Source organism: Postia placenta (assembly GCF_002117355.1).
Source record: "Postia placenta MAD-698-R-SB12 unplaced genomic scaffold POSPLAscaffold_17, whole genome shotgun sequence".
In the NCBI taxonomy this organism is placed as follows: domain Eukaryota; kingdom Fungi; phylum Basidiomycota; class Agaricomycetes; order Polyporales; family Adustoporiaceae; genus Rhodonia; species Rhodonia placenta.
This window is the reverse complement of record NW_020169848.1, coordinates 697,794-707,507: the sequence shown is the minus strand read 5'-3', so window position 1 is coordinate 707,507 and position 9,714 is coordinate 697,794. Positions and strand designations below refer to the sequence as shown.

At 61.8% G+C, this 9,714-nt stretch overlaps 4 protein-coding genes across 4 annotated transcripts in view; 2 read left to right on the top strand and 2 right to left on the bottom strand.

Annotated features, from left to right (window-relative positions):
- The window catches only part of POSPLADRAFT_1155635 (glycoside hydrolase family 37 protein), a gene marked incomplete at both ends in the record, with an annotated part of 5,617 nt that extends 4,529 nt beyond the window's left edge, over nt 1-1,088 (top strand). The window contains 2 exons of the mRNA XM_024486960.1: nt 7-261; nt 336-1,088. Coding sequence (XP_024334537.1) covers nt 7-261; nt 336-1,088 — 1,008 coding nt within the window. The remainder of the gene's footprint in view (nt 1-6; nt 262-335) is intronic.
- Nucleotides 1,089-1,512: 424 nt separating this feature from the next.
- On the bottom strand, nt 1,513-5,027 carry POSPLADRAFT_1156048 (hypothetical protein; the record flags this gene model as incomplete). Its single annotated transcript, XM_024487022.1, has 14 exons — nt 1,513-1,602; nt 1,685-1,729; nt 1,876-1,880; nt 2,007-2,059; nt 2,148-2,290; nt 2,496-2,529; nt 2,697-2,747; nt 2,802-2,842; nt 2,889-2,955; nt 3,100-3,135; nt 3,197-3,322; nt 3,886-4,124; nt 4,213-4,409; nt 4,943-5,027. 14 exons carry the CDS (start codon nt 5,025-5,027, stop codon nt 1,513-1,515), a joined length of 1,212 nt encoding a protein of 403 aa, XP_024334536.1.
- A 471-nt stretch (nt 5,028-5,498) lies between these two features.
- POSPLADRAFT_1061422 (hypothetical protein) lies at nt 5,499-7,390 on the bottom strand (the record flags this gene model as incomplete). The annotated part of the gene is made up of 6 exons (XM_024481377.1): nt 5,499-5,623; nt 5,683-5,719; nt 5,776-5,943; nt 6,626-6,787; nt 6,834-6,968; nt 7,031-7,390. The coding sequence occupies 6 exons, from the start codon at nt 7,388-7,390 to the stop codon at nt 5,499-5,501; spliced, it is 987 nt and encodes a 328-aa protein (XP_024334535.1).
- Nucleotides 7,391-7,803: 413 nt separating this feature from the next.
- POSPLADRAFT_1174275 (glycoside hydrolase family 37 protein) overlaps nt 7,804-9,714 on the top strand; it is a gene marked incomplete at its 5' end in the record, with an annotated part of 4,838 nt that continues 2,927 nt past the window's right edge. Inside the window, 3 exons of the mRNA XM_024488282.1 lie at nt 7,804-7,929; nt 8,415-8,669; nt 8,744-9,214. Of these exons, the coding sequence (XP_024334534.1) occupies nt 7,804-7,929; nt 8,415-8,669; nt 8,744-9,214 (852 nt within the window). The remainder of the gene's footprint in view (nt 7,930-8,414; nt 8,670-8,743; nt 9,215-9,714) is intronic.

Here is a 9,714-nt window from a genome sequence, read left to right as displayed (position 1 = left end):
GCACAGTCCTTCGCCCATGGATACAACCCGAAGCGCGCGGCGTTCGACAACGACTGGGTGCGCAGACAGCGGCGAATGTCGCACGACGAGAAGAGCACAGGCCCGCGCCGATTCCTGATCGACGTCGAGGAGACGATCCGCGTGATCCTGGAGCAAGAGGACACGGACGGCGACTTCCAGATCAGCGTGACGGACGCAGGCCCGAAGCTGATGTCGCTCGGCACGGCGACGAGCAACGGCTTCAAGACGTTCGATATCCGGGTATGTACGCGCGCGCACGCACGCACGCATCCCATAGCACACCGACGCGGTGCCGCTGACATGCTGTCCGGCAGGGCACGTACATGCTGTCGAACCTGCTGCAAGAGCTGGCGCTGGCGCGCGACCACGGGCGCAAGCGGATCGTGCTGGACGAGGCGCGGCTGACGGAGAACCCGGTGGACCGCCTGTCGCGGATGATCAAGAACTCGTTCTGGCACGCGCTGACGCGGCGCATCGACGGCGACGGGCTGGAGATCATCTGCGCGGACCCGAAGAACCGGACGGGGCGCGTGAACCCGCGGATCTACGTGCCGCACGGCGAGCCTGCGATGGCGGAGTACTACCGGCGGGTGGCGGCGGAGAAGCCGCACCTGAACCTGGACGTGCAGGTGCTCCCGGCGACGCCGGACGACCCGCACTTCGTGAAGAGCCTGAACCACAAGCCCGGGATCCTCGCGCTGGCCATGAACGAGGTGAGCGACGGGAAGGGCGGCAAGACGCTGAAGGGCATCCCGTTCGTCGTCCCGGGAGCACGGTTCAACGAGGTCGCCTTGAAAGCGGCGATATACGTGGCTGTTGGAGTGCCCACCTTGGACTTTGATACCCTGCTGTTGTTATTGTTGCACTACACCGGGCCTATGTGTATGGTACTTCTATGTGAATATATAACACTACATCCTGATTATATGCCCGAGAAGGGGACCGTGGGGGTATACGTACGACGCCTACTTGAGGAGATGGCATCGAAGGCACGCGTGATGGCTGGTTCCCACGGAAATGGGTCCAGCATCTGGGCTGTATTGGCGAGCGCTGACCGGGCAGGATGATGCGGAGATGGTGGGCCACCAGCGTGCGAGAACTGACCGAGTGAAATTCGAGAGATAGGCCAAGTGCAGGGCAATAGAGGAGAGTAGGGGGTGAGGGCATAGAGCACAGTGGAGTGCAGGGCAATAGAGGAGAGTAGCGGGCGAGGTAATAGAGGGCGGTAGAGGGCGAGGGCATAGAAGAGCGCGGTATGTAAATATATTGCATAGTCTACTACAGCCTCGTTGCATACATATCCCGGGCCCTGCGTGTCGAGCTCGCCGTGCCCATCGCGCCCGTCTCTCAAGCCACCACCGCCGTCTCCCGCCCAGTCCTTCCACCGTCTGCCGCTGAACAGGACAACTGCAGAAGCACCTTCGACCGCGCCTTTGCAGTCTCCGGTCTGCTCCAAAGTCTCCCGGACAGACAGATGCGTCAACCGGGACGTCAAGGTGACATTTCACCCGCGCACAAGCGTGTCGTCCAGCCGTCTCCCACGCGCGCTAACGACGACCAATACTGGCCAAACCCGGTCAGCTGTGAACGCGCAGTGCACATCCAGAGATGGTCACCGCCAGAGACGGCAAGATAACTCGCCGCTCGCACACCATATACATACCGAGCAAGTTTGCAGCGGGGCGGGGCACCACAATGGCCAGTTACACTGACATTGAGGAGGGCAAACAGGGGGTCATGCTCGAGTGACAACACCTTCATGGTAGGAGAAACGAGTGAATAAGCATCATGCCATTTTAGTGTCCTAATCGGGATGAGCACCGATCGATCATGCGCCTCAATTGTGGCACTCACCGCATCTCACCAACAATGTGCGTGGCCGCTGCTGTCACCGCCTCTTTGAACACAAGTTGTTGTGACCAACAACAGAGAAGCTGGTGAGGCAATTTCAGTAAAAGTATTATAACAGATATAAATACACTTACTCGGAGGCTGGTGATGAGAGGAATCAAGGACAGAAATAGAAAGATTACAACACCTGCATGAAAGCAAAAAGGAAAGCAACGGCAAGGAAAGGAGCAAGAGGGTCACCGGAAATGATTCACACAGTGTATATATACACACACATAACACCCATCACGGCGTCGGCCAGACAATAAGCAGCGGTGAGAAATTCACACGGGAAGTATGTAATCCCAATCATTTCACCATGACAATAATTTATGACTTCTTGGAAGATGCGACATGGAATTGTCAAAGCTGCCGGTCCCTGCTGATCACATCAAACAGATATATTTTAAGGTGCATTCCGGTAAGCCACACACATAAATGACTGGGCAGCGCAGTATACGAGCGACAGGGCTCGCCTCGGCTGTCTGATAGCGACGTGCGCGCAGGAGCGTGTTGCAAGGGGACGCCAGACGATCGGCTCTCAGCCGACGCAGTTGACGTCGGTGCATCCTCTTTGCACTCACTGTTTTGTTTGTCCCGCTGATCTGTCCGTGTACACTGTTTGTCCGTCCTTACCTGTCCGCACCCCCGCACGTCATCCTGTGTCTGCGCTGTCGCCACGGTAAGCATTTCCATCACGTTCGCATTTTGAGCATCTCACTGACCGCTGACCGCAGTGCTCACACAGCGCGCGCGGCGTCCGGTTGCCCGGTGTACGTACTCACGCTACCGCTTCGCTCGTGCTGTACTCCCGTCCCATGCAGCCGGTCTTCTCTCTGCATGCCTCGGTGAGCCATGCTGCTTCCGATATTCATGTGCTATCTACTAACCTCTCGCTCTGTGTCTGACCGTCGTCCTCCGTGAGGACTTGCTAGACGGCGGTGTTGCAGCTCGCTGCCTGAAATCTCCACGCCTACCATCCAGTCTGTTGGTCCGCCGCCCGCGCCCGCTGTGCCCATGTCAGCCCGCAGCCCGACACAAGGTCTATTAGCCAGATCACAGGCAACGGCTGAGTCTCCGCGACAGGCAGACGCGAGGGACGCACCGCCAACCGCGTGCGATCACACATGCTCGTTGACGCTGGCGCACGCATGCACGCACGCGTTGTGCAGAGTCCCCCGCACACACCGGCTGTCGCGACTGATCCACGCAGCTCCTACTTGCCTGCGTGTCCTATTGTGTGGCTCATAACAACGCATCTCATCTTGCTCGCTCGTGTACTTACTTGTATCTATCTGTCTCTGCGCGATCTGGCACCATGTTGGCGTGCGAGCGATCTCGGAAGAGGCAGGCGGTCATGCTTGCCGTGCGTCCTTGACTGTCTCCTGCTGCAGGGTTCCGAACAAATACACTGTACCAGTGCGGGTAGACAATGGATGTGGTGATAAATGCAAAAAGGGGAATACAAAGCGGGGAATACAAAACGGGGGAAATCAGACGAAATGGAGGCACGTGTGCAGGGTGACAGTGGAGATGCTGGTGCCAAGAGAGGCGTCAGCGAAGGACACGCCAGCGGTGCGATTTCAAGAGCAGCTGTCTGCGCGAGTGAGAGTCGAGCTCACAACTTGTGCAGCGCGGGGGATGCTCAGAAACGCGCAAGGCAGATTGCTGCCGCGAGCGAGTCTCAATCGACGGCGGTAGACGTCTTGCGCGCACGGCAGGAGGTTTGCGATCGTGGAGTTGGACCGAGTGCGGACGCGCGAAGCGACGCAGGAGGCCGTGTGCACGTCAGATTGTTCGGCTAGGCACCGAGTGGGTAAAACCTGCAGATTTGTGACCGGGCGTAAGTACACGACGCCGCCATCCGTCTGAGAGATGCGCGCAACATACCAAATGAACAACGCGCACCACGCTACCAACGCCGCCGCGGGGAGTCTCGGGCGTCGGGTACAGAACACGTGGGGTGAAGCTTACCACACGTAGCGTGTTCTGTAGCGCATTCTGCGGCGGGGGTGTCCGCGACTGGCGAGCTTCTCGTCTTGGCTGGCTCCGGCTGCACAGCGCTGCGGCTGCGAACATGCAGGCCATTCAGATCCCCGCGCGCCGGCAACGCAAGTACCGGGGGCAAGCCCTCGATTGATTGGCGATGTAGCTAGGGAGACGTGGACCGTCTCCGCGCGCCACGCGCCTGGTGGCTTTTTCCACGCGGGGCCCTACGCAGCGACGTGCGGTGTGCGGCATGCAACGGCCGAGCGGTGCGCCATTGATCTACGAGCCCACCGTGGGTCTTTGGCTACATACTTTGCAAATTGCCTGGCACCAGATCGTGCTGCACGGTGGGCGAGCCGGGTGGGCAGCGCGCGAGCTCTGGCGCGTGCACGACACCGTGTCCTTCTCGCGTTGCGTGCCGCGGATGTGGCGCGCGAAGTCGGGGGAGATGACATGGCAGTGGGAGAGCAACTGGGCAGCGGGAGAGCGACTGAGCAGCGGGAGAGCGACTGAGCAGCGGGAGAGCGACTGAGCAGTGGGGGACCGAGGGGAGCGACGGAACGCACGAGGGACGACAGCGGGATGTGGTCGACGGCTGAAAGTGCGCAGGGAGTTAGTGGCCGAACGAATGCGAGAGAGAGAGGACCGCGGCCGCGTCCTCCCGCCCGCTCCTATTGCGGCGACGAGGACGCGCATCGTCCGCATCATCGCGGCGGGATCACCAGAGGCGGCGCGCGCAGACTAGATCCCCCCGCCGCTAGGATGTGCGACCGGCGTAGTTTGACGGCGCACGCGTTGTGGGGTAAATCGACGGCTGCCGATAATGCGCCCGCATCGCCGCTCTGGGTGCGGGAGCAGTCGTCTGGATGCCAGATCGTCGGCTGCGCGCGCGTGTTGCGCATGCCGCTCGGCGCTGTTCTTGTCGCCGTTGCCATTCTCCTTATTTACCCGACTGATGGTGTCTGACCGGGGACGCAACGCCAGCACTGGAGCTTCGCGCCGGAGCATCCTGCACGTTGCTCTGGCACCCGGCGCGACGCACATTCCTCGTCCTCAGAATCCAGCGCAGGCGCGAGCCGTAGCAGCGGCCAGCTCGCTAGAGCGCGTGGGGGGCTCGCGAGGGACATGCCGAGATGATGGCAGGCCAGCGTGCGTCGCGAGGAGGGACGGCGTGTCGGGCGCATACTTACGTGAAGAGCCAAGACGCCGATCACGCAGCGCAGGGCGACGCGACGAACAGTGGCGGTCACGCGAATGGTGTGAATACGAAGATGCGCACGCGCGGGCGCGGGCACGGCATTGATTGTGTGGGGACGCTGTGTGCGACGCAGGCGTCGTCACCGTAGCCATAAGGGTGACGGACGATGTGGGGGCGTCGCGGCCGGTGGATCTGAAGGGTGCGTACGTCGGGGGTGTGTCCGTCCGCGTCAAGCAGAATGACCGCTCACGTTCGGGGCTAGGTACGCGGGCGGGAACGCGGGGGTGTTGCCGTCATGGTTTCGGGCGAGTAGTCACCATTTAGCGACGCGGCAGCCTATGCGAGATGTGCGGGCGGCAGTCGTGGGAATCGCGACAGGCCGGGGGAGCGTGCGAGGGATTTAAAGGCGGGCGTCGTCAGAGAGTCCTGTGTCATTTGCGACGCGTCTTTCACTGTGCCACTGTTCGCGATGTGCGCTGTCTGCTGTCTTGTTCGCCCGCTGTCCGGCCGAGTAGTGCTGCACGGCTGGATGCTGGTCAGGTAAGCTGCTGTTGTTTTTAATAGTGCTGCGTCACGCCACTCACCGTGTACGCCACTGTAGGCGTGCTGCAGACCATTCCCCTGTGCAGTGCGTATCGGTCGATCTCGCCAGATGATGGCTGGAGTATATGACGTACCGAGTACGCGGGGTGAGTGCTGCGTGTGTGCGGTGATGGCAAGCTAACAGGGCTGATGGTGTTAATGAGGTCAGGGAGCGCTGGGGACCGTCGTCGCGGCTGAGTAGATTGAACGAAACGAGATGTTTGGCCCGCGGCCGCGTAGATGGTCGGCCAGAACGTCGCATCCTACATCCGCGCCGACTGGTAAGTGATGGGTGATGATCTCCATGCAAACGAAATGCTTGATACAATGTGAAATTTGTAGGTGGTCGCATTATTCCGCTGCGATGACGTGGACGATCGGCATCCGTGTGCCTGCTCTGAAGCACTGGCAGCGGGAGGATGCAGGCGCGGACGGGGCTAATCGTGTAGATGTGGGGCTGTGAGCGCAGCGGGGCGTGCGGAACGCAGGTGACGCGGGATGGCTGACGATTAGATAGCGGGACGCGCGCGTGGGTAGATAGTGACCGGGGTTGACGCACACGATGGGCAGTATGATTAGAGCGCGTACACTGCGGGCTTACGAGATGCCTTGTAAGGGGTCGGCTGGCAGCGGAGTGAGTGAGACGGCGTGGGACAGAAATGGTACACATGGACAGGATTGTGGGAGATCAGGCTGAGCGACGACCAGCGTAGTGTAACAGGGCAGCCCATGTTTGGAGGCGAGGGGGTGCGCAGGAGGCTGGAGGACACGGACGCTGCCTAGAGTCGGTCGTCTGTTGCGCGCGCGAGTGTACGCGGGTGTCGCAGACGACAGAAAAGCTGAAGGTGATCGGGCAGGGTGACGGGCTTGCACACGAGAGCGGTGAGGCTGCAGCACAGAGCGCGAACAGCGAACGAGGACGGTCAGTGTTCGCAAAAGACGTACCGACGCAGCCGCCGCGCCGGCCGCGAGGATCCGTGCCCGCCACAGGGAGTGCGGAGCGGCAGGGCCCGGTGTGTTTTCGAGGTCGTCTAGTGTGAGGAAGTCGCTCGTTTGGACGCGAACGATAGCCAGGGCAGCCAGCGAGGATGCGAGATACGAGCTGCGCTGACGTCAAGATACGTGCCGACGATCCCTGGCGAGTGGAATTGACGAGAGCGTTGCTGTGGGCCGCGGCGAGACAACAGCGTGCTTGAAGCGAGGGCGCAGGGCTTCCGATCGCGAGCAGAACATGCCCGATCGCCTCGTGGCCGTGCGCGTGAAAGCTGTCGACTGACGTCAGGCGTGTCTGCGATAGGCATCCACGATGCTGTAAACTATGACGGCGACACGTCGCAAGCGAACGCGTACTGACCGCCCTTCCTGTGCGGCAGCTTGACGGGGCGCGTGCAGCGCAAATGCAGCGGCCGCCTTCACACTGTGGCCCTGGTGATTGACGGGCCATGGTCGTGCAACGCGCGGGCCCGGACTAATCCCGCGACGGTCTGTCAGTGGTGTGGGCAGACGGTCTTTGAGCGCGCGGCGTGATACAGCCATCCCCAGCGGATCGTGGCTGGGCAGCCAGCGTATATGGCCCATGGGACCATCAGCGAGCCCGGGACATGGTGCCATGGGGCAGGGCCTTCCCGGCGGGCGCTGGAGGGTGACAGTCCGGGGAAAGAGCGACGCGCCAGGAGACCGGATCTCGCGCTGGGGTGCGAGCGGTGTCATGCATCGCCATGTCGGCACTAGAGACGATCTGTCGATGGCAGGGGAAGCCCTGGGACCTGAGTATGAGATGCGAGAATCCGTGGGCGGGCAGGTGACCGACAGAGGTGCGGGAGACGCTGAGTGAGCCGAGATGGATAAATACAAGCAGGCGTATGCAGGCGCAGGCTCGCGTAACGCGTTGCCCGTATACCAAGACGGACGGCAGACAAGGCGCACCAGCGCTCCCATCGGCACACGCGCCGATTCAGACACAATCCTACTCCACCGCCTCTGCCTCATCCTCCTCTTCCCTCCTTCCTCCATATCACCCTAGACCCGTCCGTCCTCGCCCTTCTACCGTATTCCGGTCACACCCATTCTTAAGCTCCGCACACCTTCTTGAATCCATCATCAACTCCGCCCATTCGACCACCATGGCCCCCGCACTTACCCATCCAACGGGCGTCAACTTCATCGACGAGCAGCGTCCCGTCAACACCGACGCCGCTACCTACTACGGCGGACAAGAGCAGTTCAGCCGCTCCAGGACATACAGCGCCGTGAGTACCGCCCGCCCGACAGCCCTTTGCTACTCCGTGCTCCGCGGGATGCCTTGATCCTCTGTCCAAGGAGTAACAGGCCCAGCCGTGCCTCGAAAGTGTGCTGCCCCAACTCCGCGCCCATCGCGCTCTCCGACCCTCAATGGATCGCAGAGATCGGTAGGACTGCCTTGCATTAGACACTGCGTATATGCGGTCTCCATGTGTGGTGTACCTCTCCAGTGTGACGGCGTCTTCGCGGCGGAGGGATCTGCAACTGCGTGCAATGACCGAGCCATTTTGGCTGTAGTGGCGCATTTCTGTATGTCTTCACGCGTCGAGCAGGGGCGATCGAGCCAGTTCTGAGGTCTTTCAGTCTTGCGTGCGGTGCGCATACATCAAGCGTCTGAGCCGTGTGCGACTCGCAGCAGGCTCTCTTCTGCTGTCAATTGCCCACAGGACACTGCCACCTGTACCGTTGAACGCTCGCTAATCCGTCCGCACAGTCCTTCGCCCATGGATACAACCCGAAGCGCGCGGCGTTCGACAACGACTGGGTGCGCAGACAGCGGCGAATGTCGCACGACGAGAAGAGCACAGGCCCGCGCCGATTCCTGATCGACGTCGAGGAGACGATCCGCGTGATCCTGGAGCAAGAGGACACGGACGGCGACTTCCAGATCAGCGTGACGGACGCAGGCCCGAAGCTGATGTCGCTCGGCACGGCGACGAGCAACGGCTTCAAGACGTTCGATATCCGGGTATGTACGCGCGCGCACGCACGCACGCATCCCATAGCACACCGACGCGGTGCCGCTGACATGCTGTCCGGCAGGGCACGTACATGCTGTCGAACCTGCTGCAAGAGCTGGCGCTGGCGCGCGACCACGGGCGCAAGCGGATCGTGCTGGACGAGGCGCGGCTGACGGAGAACCCGGTGGACCGCCTGTCGCGGATGATCAAGAACTCGTTCTGGCACGCGCTGACGCGGCGCATCGACGGCGACGGGCTGGAGATCATCTGCGCGGACCCGAAGAACCGGACGGGGCGCGTGAACCCGCGGATCTACGTGCCGCACGGCGAGCCTGCGATGGCGGAGTACTACCGGCGGGTGGCGGCGGAGAAGCCGCACCTGAACCTGGACGTGCAGGTGCTCCCGGCGACGCCGGACGACCCGCACTTCGTGAAGAGCCTGAACCACAAGCCCGGGATCCTCGCGCTGGCCATGAACGAGGTGAGCGACGGGAAGGGCGGCAAGACGCTGAAGGGCATCCCGTTCGTCGTCCCGGGAGCACGGTTCAACGAGGTGAGTGGCGCCATCGCGCGCTTTGTCGGGCGTGCGCTGACAGCGACGACCGACGCAGCTGTACAACTGGGACTCGTACTTCATCTCGCTCGGCCTGCTGGTGGACGGGTACGTGAACCTGGCCAGGGGCATGGTGGACCACTTCATCTTCGAGATCAAGCACTACGGCAAGATCCTGAACGGGAGCCGGAGCTACTACCTCTGCCGGACGCAACCGCCGTTCTTGACGGACATGGCGCTGCAGATCTACAACCAGCTGGACCGCAGCGACATGGACGCGAACCGGGCGTGGCTGAAGCGCGCGATCCAGGCGGCGATTAAGGAGTACCACACGGTGTGGGTCGCGGAGCCGCGCATGGACCCGAAGTCGGGGCTCTCGCGGTACCGCCCGGACGGGCTCGGGATCCCGCCCGAGACGGAGGCGACGCACTTCACGCACGTCCTGGAGCCGTACGCGGCGAAGCACGGGCTGTCGGTGCTCGAGTTCAGCGAGCGCTACA